A 15,992-nucleotide genomic window follows, 5' to 3' on the forward strand; every position below is an offset into this window, starting at 1 on the left:
GAAATTCAAGTCAAAACCATCTTGAGATGTCACTTTTCATCTGTGAGTATGACCTATAACAAAAAGACTGGAAAGAACTATTGATGGGGATACAGAGAAAAAGGAACTCTCATTCACTGTTGGTGCCAATATAAATTGGGCTGTTTATGTGGTAAATGATATAAGGAATCCTTAAAAAATTAAAAATGGGAAATATAAACATCATACAATCCAGCAATACAACTCCTGGATATTTACCGAAAGAAAATCAAAATACTGGTAACCCCTCTATATATAGCACCCCTCTATATATAGCACAAAATACTAGCACCCCTCTATATATAGAAACATTATTCACAATAGTCAAAGCATGGAATTAACCTAAACGCCCATCAACAGAGAATTGGATAAAGAAACTATGGTATGGGCTTCCCCTGGTTGGCGCAGTGTTTGAGTGCTGGGCTGCACCTATTATATATGATATATATGTCACTTTCTTTTGTCACAGTCACTAAAGACACTCAAATGGTGGCTGTTCATCAGTATCAGACTAAAAATAAACACAACACAGAAAATCTCCCAGCTCATCAATGAGCATGTGGCATAGGAAGAAATAAACCACCTTATTATCTTAAATCACTGAGACTTAGGGCTTATTGTTGCAATATAATCTAGTCTCTCTACAATGGTATACAAACCAGAGTGAGATACTGTATTAACACAAACCCCAAAATACTGACTCAGGGTCAGGCAAAAAGGAAACTTCTGGACCTAATCAAGGAAACTTGTATCAGAGACTAGAACTCAGCAAGTTATCCACATTAAGGAGTAGCAAAATATTTGATAAAACTATTACTATAATAACTTGGAGATGACATGTTCCTAATAAATTTATCAAAAGCATGTACCTAGGCTTTTGTGCCTACTGAACCGTTTATAGCCTGATGAGAAAATGGAAGGCAGGAGCTGAAAATTGTGGGATCACTGCTGTTGGTTGTGTTTAACAAGGTATTAAAGGAAATATACTCAAAAGAAGAACCACCATCCAAGTGTCTGGCTATTCAGAACTTAAAACAATCCTTAAGTCTCCACCCTTCTATTATTGGAAAGCAAGCTGTCAAAACTGCTCAGCCTTGGACCTCGCTGGTGGTGCAAGGGGTTAAGCACCGCACTAAGAAGCAATCCTCAGCCTCTGCAGCATGAGTTCCATCCCCGGCCAGCTAGGGAGCAACCCACACGGCGAAGCAGACCTCTCCTGTCTCACCTGCTGCTCCCCTCAGCAGTTTATTTCAGACAGTCTGCCTGTTCTGTTCCCCATCCTGTCTCTGGTGAATCCTCTCACCCCCCACTCCCCCCGCATCTCTGGCCTGTACCCCAGCTCTTCTATGCATAAATAATAAATAAATCTTTAAAAAAAAAAAAACTACTCAGCCATGGAAAGAAGCCATAATCTCCAAAGGCAGCTTCAGATGTGGCCAAGGATAATAAAAATGGAAGGACCTTTTGCAGGGCAAGGCTAAGGACCATGGAGAACTCTGCTCTAGGCGATGTGCCAGAATATGAACTGTTTGTTGCTAGTTTTCAGTAATGAGATAAAAATAGATATTCAGTATAAATGTTTTGAAGATTTATAGTAATTTTTTGTCTATTGGATTGAATGACTTTAAATTGGCATTATACTTTGACATGTTTTTCATTTAATTTTCTTATCATTCAACTTTATCAATTTTAACCAAAATTCAAAGTAGATTGGAATAAAAGAAAAACAACTGGTCATTCATAATATATAGTTTGAAAAGTACTTACCTAGAGAACCCCAGGGAAAAAATTAGAGTCATGTCAACATCTGCTCAATAAGATTTCAAAATAGCTGAAGTCTTGAATCTGGTGTATGTCTGAAATGGGAACACTTATTATAGTTCTCTGTCTCAGCACTACCTTCTATATTATTCAGGGAGACGGGTAACTTACCATGTCCAAACTGATAAAGATTACCACTACTGGGCATTACTCAGACAATCTGGACTTTGAATTTGTCTGGACTCATGGGATTTGAGGGTTATCTGCACTGGGATGGGTCATGGATGCACAACGAGAATTTGTTGGCAAGGATAGACTGTCTAAATGTTTCTAGTTCTCAAAATATGTTAATATTAAACTTTCCCATTTCCTTAAGTTAGGCGTGACCATGACTTGGTTTGGCCAATGAAATGTGGAAAGTGACATATATAACTTCTGGAAGATTTTAAGGGTCAAAATAGGTGTCATGAATCATGACATACTTTTCCTCTGCTACGAAGATTGGTGACACTCAACATGAGGCCTTCTTTGTCCAACCACGTCTCAGAAAGAGAACAACATAGGACAAAGCTCCCAGATGACCTTGGGTGAGCATTTTTTACATGTTGTTGTTTTAAACCCAATTTGAGGTGTTATTATAGTATAGCCCAACCGAGCTCTACTGGTTTTAGTAACAGCTGAGGGAACAATGCCTTAAACATGAATTCATATCCTAGATTTTACAGCACTCTATTTCAAAGAATTCACAGGAAATTGACCCAGTTTCACTGTAGGAAGATTCAAAAAGGGAAGCTAACTCTTTAAAATGCAACTGACTATATTACCCGAACAGGTGCCAATACAAAAAAAAAAAAAAAAGTGGGAAGTCAAATGTTTGCCAAAACTACAATATATACATACACTTCCCAATTTGTGCAAACTCTTACTATTTGTGCCTGAAAGCTGTCCCCAATTCCTCAGCACTACTCAGAATTGGAAGGGAAAATACAATTTTTGCCTCACCCAAAAACTCTGAACAAATATATACACACAGGTCACTTAAAAGTTAGGGGTGGGGGAGTATAATATTTAACAAAGGACAAATATGAGGGTGATGAACACTGTGAGAAAGCATCAGTGAGGCTACACTATGAGGGGAAAAAAGGCTAAAGCTTGCAAATAAAATGCTCAGGGCAACAAAAGTTTGTTTTGTTTGGCACCAGAACACAGAAAAAGAAGCCATAAGGCAATGAAGAGGAAGTACTTCATGAGAAAAACACCGATCTCCAGGCTGGAGAAAGAAGGAGGCAAGGATGGATGGGCCTTCATGTGTGTCCTACACCTGGGCAGCAGCTAATGGCACACTTCATTGTGGAACGGTATCCTCCACGTAATAATATTTTAAATGGTTTTGCTTTAAAATGTTTGAAAGATCACTGTGTTACAGGAATCTACTCTCCTAGAAAGACATTCAATCATTGTGCATGTGGACAATTTTTAGAAACTCTAGCAGTAAGTTTTTCTAAAAAAACTCTTGGTTGGTTTCCCTTTCATAGGCAGAAATTTTCCTTATGATTCATTATAACACTGATGGTTTTCCCTCTCAAGAATAAGAGGTATTCCTCTCACAAAAAATTTACAACTGTAACCATTAAACAAATTATACCAAAATCTGTGGCATCAGGTCTCTGTGAAAAATTCACTTTATATTTTGTGATTCATTTTATATTTTGTAACAAATGGGGCATATAATGCTTACCAAATTCCTGTAAGAACATTCTGTAAAAATAAAAATAGCTTATTTACAACTTAATGTGGCTACTGGAGAACAGAACCTGCTCAATGAACCAACCTCAAATAAAATGCTAGTTAGATCTCATCAGAGTTTATCACTTACCCAAAGGAGTCAACCTCTCCAAGTAAAGCCCTTTCTAAGTAGGTTGAGCAAAAAGAAAGAGAAAAAAGCAGGCTATCTGGCCTTGCTCTGTCAGAGATAAAAAAAATCTCACAAGCAAAACCTAAAACTATAGTATGGATACTATAAAAATATTGTTTATATCACTTTAAGTAGAGAATATAGAAGAAAACGCAAAGAATCTTCACGGTCAAAGTCTATTGGTGACCTCAAACTTACACCTTCTTGGTTATAGATGATACAAAAACAGTCATGTCAGAGAACAGGAAGTGCCGCTGATTTTGACAAGATCCTAAAATCAGATAATTCTGAGTTCACACTTTATATATATACACACACACACACACACACACTTAAGCACATAACTGCAGTTAACTTACTGCTTCATGAGTACTCTGTCCCCTTTCAAACAGAACTGTGTACCACCCTAGCCACATTCTCTAAAAATCTATAATGTACAGTTCTTAAGTTCCAATAAGCGTGCAATCTTGCAGTGAAGTGTTGCTGTAGGATTAAGCTTGTTAACATTTTACAGCAAGTTGTACAGCCTACTGTAGGCTGCACTCACAACCTCCTCAGCTAAATGTTTCATCTAACAATAGCCGCACATCAGTTCCAGGCCTAACCATCTATCACAGTTTGTCAGTACAAAACACAAGAGTATCTGGTGCCTGGGTTAACTAGATTCTGTTCCAGAATCGGCTGCACAAAAGAGACTTTAAAGTTCCCTTTGGATTACTTAACTAAGAAAGAAGGAAGCAACACTTGGGCAAAGTTTTATTACCACAAAGGATGGTGAGTTAGAACAGGGTCTTGGGACAGCAAATGTAGCTGTGTCCTTCACTGGATTACTGGCTTACTAAATCTGTGATGTACCACTTATTCTAAGGAGAACACAAATTTTCTCTTCATTTTGCATAACTTTGTTCATTTTATTACCAAAAAAAAAAAAAAAAAAGGCCAACAATAAGGTAATACAGCAATTGATGGGTAGGTATCTCTCTGAGCCCCAGGAATAGTGCCATCATCTACCACATACAATTGAAGAAATAAACACTTGTGGAATTTAAGGAACACGGACTATTATTCCACTTCTTCCTCTCAAGACAATCATCAAGAGTCACAGTCCAGTTTCTGACTTGCTGCCTAAACTTATGCCCGGAGCATCTTTCCAAATTCTTAGTTTCAAAGACCCACTATCCCCTCCTCACAGATCCCTTAGACATCCATCTAACCTTTCCACCTCTCCTTCTTAAGATTCATTTCCGAGGGAGGACAGCGTCTTTCCCTTGTACAGCATAGGCGCCCCATTTCATCCCTTCTCCCCAAAAAGGGCTCCCGTTTTTCTCTCAAGGCTCACGCAGGTGGGGGGTGTAGAGGTGGGAGAGGTGGAGAAAGTAAAATGCGCCTCAAAAGGATTCAGATGCGGTCCCTTGTAAGACAAACTCCAGAGCCCGGCCGCAGGGCCTTAGCTAGAGCAGAACCTCCGAATCCGAATGCCCATCCCTGCAGGCGAAATCACGCACGCTCCCCCCGCCGCCCGCGAGGACCGCGCGGCTACCTACCTGCCCGACACCTGCGGGCAAGACCCACCGGCGAGGACCCGCAAGGTCCCCGCGGGCGCGCGGCCGGCAGCTCCCTCCTCGCGAGAGAGGAAAAAGGCGGGGCTGTGCCCTGCTCGCCCAGCCGACGCGAGTCTCCACGCCTACCTGCCCGCGCCGGCACCGGGGCCTCTGCGCCAGCGACCGTCACCCGCTCCGCGGAGTCAGGTTCCCAGGCAAAAAAAAAAAACAAAAAAAACAAGCCCTTAGGCTCCTCCCTCTCCTCGTGCTCCTTACGTAAGCGCTCGCCAGCCAATGGGAAGCTCAGGGGGCGGAGCGAGAGCCGCCCCAGGTGACGGGCGACAAACGAGTCCTCCCGCCGGCGCGAGTGGGATGTGCAGTTGCTGGGCCAATCGGCAGTGTGGGTGGGCAGTAAAGGGGCGGGAGAAAGCGGGGAAAGCGAAGGCCCAATCAGATCGCCCATCCCTCGAGCGACGGGTCCCGCGGCCTATGGCCTTCCGAGTGCGGCGCGCGGGGGGCGTGCCCGCCTGGGCCAATCGGCTGGAGCCCACCGTGCGGAGCGAGCGCCTCAAATGCTCGGGTTTCTCAGCTGATTGTCTCCAGCGAAGAGTTGTTTTTTGCAGCTACTGAGCGGAGCCGCAGCAGGAGGAGCCGAGACCCCCGGGGGGGCGGGGAGAAGAGGCGGGGTCCGGGGAGCCGCGGCTGCTCGGCGCGGGGCTCCGGGTCCTGTCACGGCACTTCCTGGGGCTGGAGGCTGGGGTGGGTGGGGGGCCGGGGGGCGATCCTGCTCCCCCTCGACGGCGGCTCCGCGTGCGGCCCCTCGCTTCCCGCGCTCCCGCGCCCGCCCCCCGGCCCGATGAGGGTGTCCGTGCCGGGGCCGGCGGCCGCCGCCGCCCCCACGGCCGGCCGCGAGCCCTCGACGCCCGGCGGGGAGGGCGCGGGCGGAGGCGCGGTCGCTGCCGCCTCGGGCGCCGCGGTGCCGGGCTCGGTGCAGTTGGCGCTGAGCGTCCTGCACGCCCTGCTCTACGCGGCGCTCTTCGCCTTTGCCTACCTGCAACTGTGGCGGCTGCTCCTGTACCGCGAGCGGCGGCTGAGTTACCAGAGCCTCTGCCTCTTCCTCTGCCTGCTGTGGGCAGCGCTCCGGACCACCCTCTTCTCCGCCGCCTTCTCGCTCAGCGGCTCCCTGCCCCTGCTCCGGCCGCCCGCTCACCTGCACTTCTTCCCGCACTGGCTGCTCTACTGCTTCCCCTCCTGCCTCCAGTTCTCCACGCTCTGTCTGCTCAACCTCTACCTGGCGGAGGTAAGGCGGGAGGGCAGGCTTGCGGGCCGGGAGGGTGAGCGCGGCCGCGGCGATCAACTCCAGCGGAAGATCGCTGTGGGGGGGCCGGGGCGGGGGTGGGGGGGCCCCCCGAGAGCAGCCTGGGGAAACTGAGGCACTCCCGGAGTGTGCGCCAGGCTTGCTGCCCTGAATAAACTTCAGCAGGTGATTGCCTCGGTGACTGAGGGGCTGGGGGGAGGCAGTGGACGAGAGTGTGTTCTGACAACTTCCCACGGGCAGGACAACCCTTTGTTTGGTGTTCTGCCCCCCCCCCCAAGGTAAGGTGTTGGCGGCACCCACAAAGTGGCATCGCAAGAAGTAGCAGCCCGGGTAGCTCAGCCGAAGCTGGACTGTGCTGAGAGAGGCTGGTTGATGCTGAGGTAGCAGCAGCTCTGCTGAGGCTGGATTGCTGCCAGCCATTACGTCACCAGGCAGAGCTGTTCCTCTGCTATTGTTGCTGCGTTTCTTTTATTAGAAGCTTATATTCCCTCCTGCATCTCCTTTCCTGTAGCTTGATGAGCCTCACACGAATTCCGTTCGATAGTTCCCCAGCAGGGTTAATGATCAATAATAACCCACGCCGAGGGTCAGTGTAAAGACCTCCCTCAAGCCCTTAGGTTTGCCCCAGTTGCTTCGTGCTTTCGCTATTCATCCTACCTCTCACAGCCTCGTCTTTTTTGGGAGCTCACTGAAAGAGAAGATACTAGCTGAAACTGTGCCTATTGCAGAAACAAACCACCAAACTGTTTTTGCAATAACTTGCTTAATAGCTGGAACCTAATCACACCCCCTTTCTCTTTTATGAGGAATTGCTAGTTGGATTGCATTGTTCTGCAGCCGCTTAGGTATTTGACCCATTTCAGACAGGTTTGGGAGTGTGAGGTTGTCAATCATGTGTGTCAGTTCGTGGTATTTAAGCCATAGAATTTTGAGAATTGTCCCCAAAAGTCTCTCCACCCCACCCCCCGCGAGGGAAAAAAAATAAAAAAAGCTTGAGGAGGGGAGGAAACAAGGTGACATCATATGCTTAATACTGACTAATATAGAACAATATTGGTGTATGCAGCTAATCCTCTCAAGCTTTTGGGGGGATGAGAATTAATGTAGTTAGAGCAAAAGTAAAAAACGCTTGAAGCTGAGGAAGTGTTTATATTTCCTGCGTAAAAACCACTCTTTTCTCCCTTAATAGATAGAAAGTATAATGCATAATTTAAAATCGTAATCATAACTTAGGCTTTTTTAGCAGACTAAAAACAACAGTTGAAAACAGGTAACAAAACTAATTTAACTTTAATTCTTCTCCTTCCCCATCCTTTGCAAGTCCAAGCAATACAATGACAAAACCCAAACAGCAAGAAGAAACAAAAAGCGTGGTAATCATAATTATGCCATAGTCATGACTCTTATTGAACTATGTTCTGATCTTCTAGTTGTTGTTTAAACTGTTACTACACTTCTATCCTGTGTATTTAAATGGATACATTGTATTCTGCCAACAGTTTTTCTGCCCTCAACTAAAGCTTTGCTCTAGCCTCAGAGACTTAATTCAGATGTTGCTAATGGTGATTAGTCGGTATGTCACAAGCTTCAGATGTTTTCCCCTATACATTTTGACTTATAAAATTGCATTAATGATTCATTGTAAAATGGTTGGTGAGCATCTTAGAAAGTGACTAAACATTCTTTTTGCTTTTTTCTAAAGGTGTAACATACCATCAAGTACGCAAATCTTCGATGTACAGCTAGGTGAAATTTTACATATGCATACACTCATGTTAACACCAGATTAAGATAAATGTCCTAGAAGGCTCCCTTGTGCCTTCTCCCAGTCAGCACCTCTCACCCTGAGGTAAACATCAAGTAGCTAAACATTATCATAAAAGGAAAAAGACATCTATATTTAAGCTCAGAATTCTGAAAGTACGCTTCTGTGGCATAAAATACACAATATCTGGATTGTGTTTTCAGACTTTTGATTGCTGATTTTCCAAGCTGATAAGGAGGAATTTAAAGGTCTTCTTGCTAAATGATTCTTATTTGTGTGGTGTACTTTTTTTTTTTTTTAAAGCAATAAAACCCAATGAACCTAGAAAATGCGATTTGGAAATAAGCTGAGCTAAAGCTTTTTCATTTTGTAGTGCCTCCTAAAAAGGATGTAGGCTATGCGTCTATCCTTATCTTTTTATAATCAAACTAACAATTTTAAGAGATGTAACTATCTAAAAAAACAAATTTTATGCCGTTTTAAAAAGAGACATCTTAACCAGAAATCATTTTACTGTTCAATAGGGGAATTCAGATTAATCTATTTAACATACTCAAATTCAAATTTTCATATCAATTTCAAGTAACCTGGATGTATTCATCCCATCCAGCCATTCTAAATTAATGAAACTTTCTCAGTGAGCTCTTAGTTCAATAGTAATGGTAGAGAAAAATATGTGGTGACAAATACAAAATTCAATTGACATTTGATTTTTTTTAACCAAAATGTCCTACATCTTTTCTGGATAGTTGTATTTCTGAATTACCAAATCATGCCATCTTTGTGCTTCAGTAAAGTACTATTTTTAATTTACTTGTATTTTCATATTACCAATTCCATTTTACTTTTGCTCTCTTTAAAGCGTTTGTCATATCATTTCTTACTAATTGAAAGCATTCTAACTTTAAGAATGAAATGTAAAAGAACAATGGAGCATTGTAAAGTGAAATTAGTAAAATGGCTATTACCACTGTGAACACATTTTGATGGATCTTCTAAAACTCAGTAAGTTTTCAAAAGGTAAAGACTGCCTAAACCACTCTTCTTGTCCATACGGAGTAGAACTTCTTGTCCTTTTATTCCTTTTTGAGATAAAAGGAATAACTCTTTCTGAAATTACTGGCCTTTTCAACTTGTACTTTACCTCTTAGAAGCAGACAGTTGGAAGAAAGCAAACAACAAAAACCTATACACAAATCTAAAAACACCTATTGAACTTTTCCACCGTGATCTATAGAACATGTACATTACCATAGAGGGTTTACACTCCTATACTTTTATCATAGAAATAGAATTAAGTATTTAAAACAGATTATATTGCCAATGTAGTGAAGTCCCCTATGACATCACTATTCGTGATAGTACTATCACGAAGTGTTTTGCCTATGTTTTCATCTATGTATTTTTATGATTTCAGGTCTTACATCCTAATCTGTCCATTTTGAATTTTTGTGTAGGGTGTGAGATGGTGGTCTAGGTTCATTCTTTTGTACGTGGCTGTCCAGTTTTCCCAACACCATTTGTTGAATAGACTTTGCTTTCTCTACTGACCTTGCTTGGCTCCTTTGTCTTAAGTTAACTGTCCATATAAATGTGGGCCTATTTCTGACCTCTAAATTTTGTTCCATTGCAATACAAGGGAAACAAGAAAAATAAACAAATAGGGCTACATCAAATTTAAAAACTTCCTTTCACATGGAAAGAAACTATCGGTAAAACAAAAAGACACCCTATCCAACAATGAACTAATATCCAGAATCTATGACTAACTCATACATTTCAACAACAAAAGAAATAACAAAATCAAAAAATGGGCAGCAGAGCTAAATAGACACTTTTCCAAAGAAGACATACAGATAGCCAGCAAGTGTCATCACCAGAGAAATGTAAATCAAAACCACAATGAGATATCCCTTCACACCTGTGAGAATGGTCCATATCAAAACAAGAAACAACTAGTGTTGGTAAGGATATGGAGAAAATAGGAGACCTGGTATACTGTTCAGGGGAGTGTAGACTAGTCTGGCCTCTACAGAAAACAGTATGAAGGTTTCTTTAAATGTTAAAAACATACCTATCGTAGGATCCAGCAATCTCTTTCCTAGGTATCTACCAAAAGAATATAAAAACACTAATTTAAAGGAGCATAGGCACTCCTATTGTTATAGAAGCCAAGCCATGGAAACAACCTAGTGCCCAATGACAGATGAATGGATAAAGAAAATATGGCATATATACCAGAATGGAATACTACTCAGCTATAAAATAAAATGATGAAATCTTGCCATTTGTAACAATATGGATGGAACTGGGGGAGATTATGCTAAGTGAAATAAGTCAGAAGGAAAAAGACAAATGCCAAATGATTTCACTTATATCGAATATAGAAAACAAAGCAGACAAAAAAATAAAACAACGCAAACCTTTAAAATCTGAATTGAGACTACCAGAAGGAGAATGGGTGCAAATGGCGTAGGGGACCCCAGTGGAATAAGGTAAAGGGGGGCTTTGGTGGTAGGAATGGTGTTGTAACATACATTTATAGAGATGTGAACTTATTCTCCTAAAAAATGTATAATGTTATAAATTAACATTACCTCAATAAATATAAATTTAAAATATAAAAGCTATAAATAAGTCAACAAGACAATGTTTAATAAAAAGAGATGCTATCTTCCATTGGAACAAGTAAAAGAACTTAAAATGAGAGCTGATAGTATACTATCTTTGGAATGTTGTGATGCATGCCAAAATCAATGAGTTCATCTTTGAGACCATATTGATATTTTTTCTTGCAATTTTGTAACATGAGTGCCAGTTTCTTAATTGGGATAAAATACAGTGACTTAGTCATAGTACCAAAATAGTTAGGAAATTAAATTCAGAATCTTAACTCTTATAGTCATGGATACTATCATTGTCCCTGACAGTGGATATGTTCTTCCAAATATTGATGGCACTTCAGATAACCTACAGGTACTTTGGACTTGTTATAATGGTCTGTGATTTTTGACAAGTGTTTTTACCACCTAAAATTGAAACTCCTTAAGGATAAGGAGTTACTTTATATTTTTATCTCATAGCAACTAGAACAATGAATGAATATATCATTGAACGACAATCTTGAAGGGGCCAAATTCTAGAAAACATTTAGCCATCTAAGATTTCAGGGTTAACTTCTTTTTGATGAACATTTGAGATAAATTACTTACATGCTTTCAGGAATCTATATTTTCTGCCTGAAAGAATGCCTGTTGTATGCAGGCATATGAAAAAATGTTCAACATCACTTATAATCAGGGAAATGCAAATCAAAACTACAATGAGATACCATCTCACACCAGTGAGAATGGCACATATTAAAAAAACTAGCAACAACAAATGTTGGCGAGGTTGTGGAGAAAAAGGAACTCTCCTGCACTACTGGTAGGAGTACAAACTGGTCCAACCACTATGGAGAGCTGTGTGGAGATTTCTTGACCTACTAAACATAGAGCTTCCATATGATCCAGCAATTCCACTCTTAGGTATTTACCCAAATGACACAGAAACATTAATCCAAAGGGCACCCACATGCCTATGTTCATAGCAGCACTATTTATAATAGCTAAGCTATGGAAACAACCCAAATGCCCAAAAATAGATGACTGGATCAAGAAGATGTGGTACATATACACCATGGAATATTACTCAGCATTCAAAAAAGATAAACACATGCAATTTGCAGCAATGTGGATGGAGCTGGAAGGGATCATGCTCAGCGAAATAAGTCAGAAAGAAAAAGAAAAATACCAGATGGTCTCACTCATAGCAGGAATTTAGAAAACTTAAATAAGAGACCAGGAAAAAGACTAATCAATACAAAGTAAAAATCAAAATCAACAAGCAACTATAAGCCAAAGACACACTACAGGGGGTGGGCAGAGGAAGCACTAGAGTCAAAATAAAGGGGGGTGCAGTTGTATGGGGAATATAACCATAATGAAAATGCATAAATTGTACAAAAATGAAAAGTGATGTAAAAATTATATAAAATATTAAAAAAAAGAAATCAATCATAAAAAAAAGAATGCCTGTTATATGAATGCTAATATTCTTAGGCTATCTTGGTTTTAATTAGATAGAAGTTAATTTTGATTACTACAGGTAAAATCTTACTAACAAAATCAGTATAATATAAATATTACAGAGTATAATAAATCAGTGTAATAAATATATTACAGAGTTTTACTTACCAATATTTATTTCATTGGGCAAATGCCCATAGTAAGTAAGGCTTTGCTAATTTGTTTTCAATAACTCTATTAAGTAGAAAAGTCTGTAAAACAAGTAAGTCTCACATTATGACTCAGGTGTTTACTGAAAATAGATGTTTTGTTCAGTATTTCATTTTTATTCTTAACTGTGGTTAAAATTATTTTTGTCTGAATCTACAACACTGTTTTATCCATTAACTTGATTCTGTTTTTCCTGAGCTCATCTATGAGGTGAGAGTTTGAAATACATATCTCTGGCAGAAGACAAGACTACATGCCTTACATTTCATGTGATTTAATGTTTTCAAAGCACATTGAAACACTTGCCTTCACAAAGTACATAGAAACCAAATGTGATTTGTATAAGGTTATAAGGCTAGTACTATATATGTAAACCTACTGTGTAACCTGGATGTATAAAATGTTATCGAGTAATCTCTTCCAATGAATTTTTCTGAATACCATTAACTCCTTGTTACTTAGTGTTTTCCTATTTAACTTGCTCTCCCATTTTCCATCATTTCAGATCTTCTGCACTTTCCACCAAACTCTTTCCTCCCCAATTATACTCAGCATATGACCCTTGCCTCCTAGTTTAAAGAATTAGAAACCAGAGCTATTTAACTGACCAAAGATTCACAGAAATGCCCAAAAATGCTGGCAAGAGTATTTAATTCTTTTCAATGAATGACTGAGCTGGCAAGTGAGGAAATTCCTTAGATGCAAGAAACTACAATAAACAAGTAAATGTGGAATGATAAAGTACTCCACTGATGTTTTTCTTAGGTTTGAGCATGGTTATTAGGTGCTTCCTGCTAGACTAAAATCTGGATTTTTTAATTTATGGGTTGGGCTTGTGGTATTGTCACATTGGAAGCAATACCTATGGTGCAGTCTAATAGAGACCTCATCCTCTCCAACATGATGCTGGAACTCTGAAAGAATACATCATCAGTGGAGGAATTAGGGGGAGGACTCTGGATGAAGAAGATACAAATTAGGAAAAGAATCATGTTCCTAAGAATGCGTAACATAAGAATGCCAAACAACCACTTCTCTAACTTTGAAGAAAATAAATACCCAACCTGAAAATGTAGTTTAAAGTTATCCTGGATTGAAAGTAACTTCAAGCGCCTGGAAGAAGCAAATGCAAATCATCTGTTGAGTATGTATATTTTAAACCCAGAATCCAAAAAGATAAAATTCGAAGGAACATGAGCTTATCATTAAAAATCACACTAACAAATCTTACCTGCAAATATTGAAGCTATCAGAATTATAAAAATACATAGTATAAAATAATCCATTTATATGAATTAAGAAGCACTACTGAAATCAAAATTGACAGGTACCTTTAGAAATAAATCATAATAATTATAAACCTTTAGAAATAAATCATAATAATTATAAACTAAAATAAAAAGGCAATTAAAAATAAATTAATGAACTAGAAAATCTGAGGAAAAATAGCCAAGAATGTAGCCCAGGGAAATAAAAGATGGAAAATACAAATAGGGATTGAGAGACTGAAGATATAATGAGCAGGTCAAACATATATCTATTTGGAATTTCAGAGAAGTTGTCCAAGCAAATTATGACTTAGTTTGTAAAAATTTTAAAGACACTAACTTTCAGATTCAGAGCCCCAAAGTTCCAATACAAACTAAGTGAAAATAAACCCATTAGAAAAAAATCTCCTAGCAACTAAGAATTTTCAAAACAACTAGACAGAGAAGATATTGCTGAAAAGAAAAGAAAATTAGCTGTAGTGTTAGTTATCTTGTTAACCACTAAGCAACTGTGAAGACAGTGTAAAACCATCAAAATGCTGACAGAAAATAACCAACAACCTAAAATTCTACCATAATGAAACTATCATCAATAAGGATGAAAAAGAAGCCATGTTGGGGGTGATGTCAACAAGATGGTGTAGGAAGCCCTCGACCTCCTTAGCCCATACAAACACCGATTCAGCAAAAAGTTGTGAACAAATTCCCTTTGTGAGAAATCTCAAAACTAATTGAAAAGTTCCTGCATTCCACCTGAACACAATGAGAATCACCAAAGACAGTAAAGAGATTTAAGACAACTTCTTACTGGAGTCCCTGAACCCAGTGACGTGTCATAAAATTAGGGAGGGAGAGAGCACCTATATTCTAGCATCTCCCAAATGGGGAATGAAGTTAGTACATACATCTTGCCTCCCAGCTTTCCTTAGGGGCCTCCCTAGAGGTTAGGCTTCTGTTTTGTCGGTTTTTGGAGCTCTGTCACATACAAAGAAAGTCTTACTTTTTCAGCAGAAATATTCCAGGTCAGAATGATATATTTAAAATGCTAAAAGAAAAAAGTGCCAACCAAAAATAACATGCTCTGCAATGCTGTTTTCAAAATTGGACAAGTACTTTCCCAGACAAACAAAAACTGAAGGATTCATCACCATTAAACCTGCTTGCAGGAAATGTTAGAATTCTTCAAGTTAAAACAATAGGATGCTAAACAGTAACATGATCATATAAGAAAGCATGAAACTTCTCAGTAAAGGTCAATATATAGACAAATAGAAAATACTGTTTTATTGTAACGATGGGTAAATCACTTATTTCTAGTATAAAGTTTAGAAAAATTAAAACAAAATATGCTAAAAGATACACAACATTAAATTTATAGTGTGAGAGGGGAGAAGTTAAATTGCAATTTTTGTATATAATTGAACTTATTACCAGCTTAAAGCAGAGTTTCATAGCTATGAAGTATTTTTTTGTGAATCCCAAGGTTAACCACACAAAAACAATATTATGGATGTTACACGAAAGGAATCAAAGTATATTAATACAGAAAAGAATCAATGAAACACAAAGGACAATAGTAAGAGAGGAAAGGACACACCAAGAACTATAAGATTAACTGGGGGAAAAAAAGATTAACAAAATGGCAATAGTAAATCCTTTCTTAATAATTACTTTAAATGTATTAAACTTCAATCAAAAGATATAGAATTGCTGAGTAGATCAAAAATATAAGTACTCAACTATGTGCTATCTATAAGAAATTCACTTTATTTTTAAACATATACATTGAATGGTAAAAGATATTCCATGCAAATAGTAACCAAAATACTTAGACAAAATAGACTTTTAAGTCAAAAACTCTCATTAGACAGTGAGCATTTTATAATGATGAAAGGGTTTATCCACCATGAAGATGAAACAAATATAAATATATATGCACCCAACAGCAGACTACTTAAACATATTTTTTAAATGTTGACAGAATTGAAGGGAGAAATAAACAGTTAATACACTAATTGGAGATTTCAGTACCTCACTTTCAATAGTAGAATACCCAGACAGAAGATCAAAAAGGAAACAGAGCACTTGGGCAACACTGTAGATCAAATGGACCTGGAAGACAAATATAG

The 15,992-nt window shown here is 39.4% G+C and overlaps 1 protein-coding gene across 1 annotated transcript in view; it reads left to right on the forward strand.

Annotated features, from left to right (window-relative positions):
• Positions 1 to 6,091: 6,091 nt before the first annotated feature.
• GPR137C (G protein-coupled receptor 137C) overlaps positions 6,092 to 15,992 on the forward strand; it is a gene marked incomplete at both ends in the record, with an annotated part of 61,229 nt that continues 51,328 nt past the window's right edge. Inside the window, one exon of the mRNA XM_084240949.1 lies at positions 6,092 to 6,535. Coding sequence (XP_084097075.1) covers positions 6,092 to 6,535 — 444 coding nt within the window. The remainder of the gene's footprint in view (positions 6,536 to 15,992) is intronic.

This window comes from Talpa europaea, assembly GCF_964194135.1.
Source record: "Talpa europaea genome assembly, chromosome: 8".
In the NCBI taxonomy this organism is placed as follows: domain Eukaryota; kingdom Metazoa; phylum Chordata; class Mammalia; order Eulipotyphla; family Talpidae; genus Talpa; species Talpa europaea.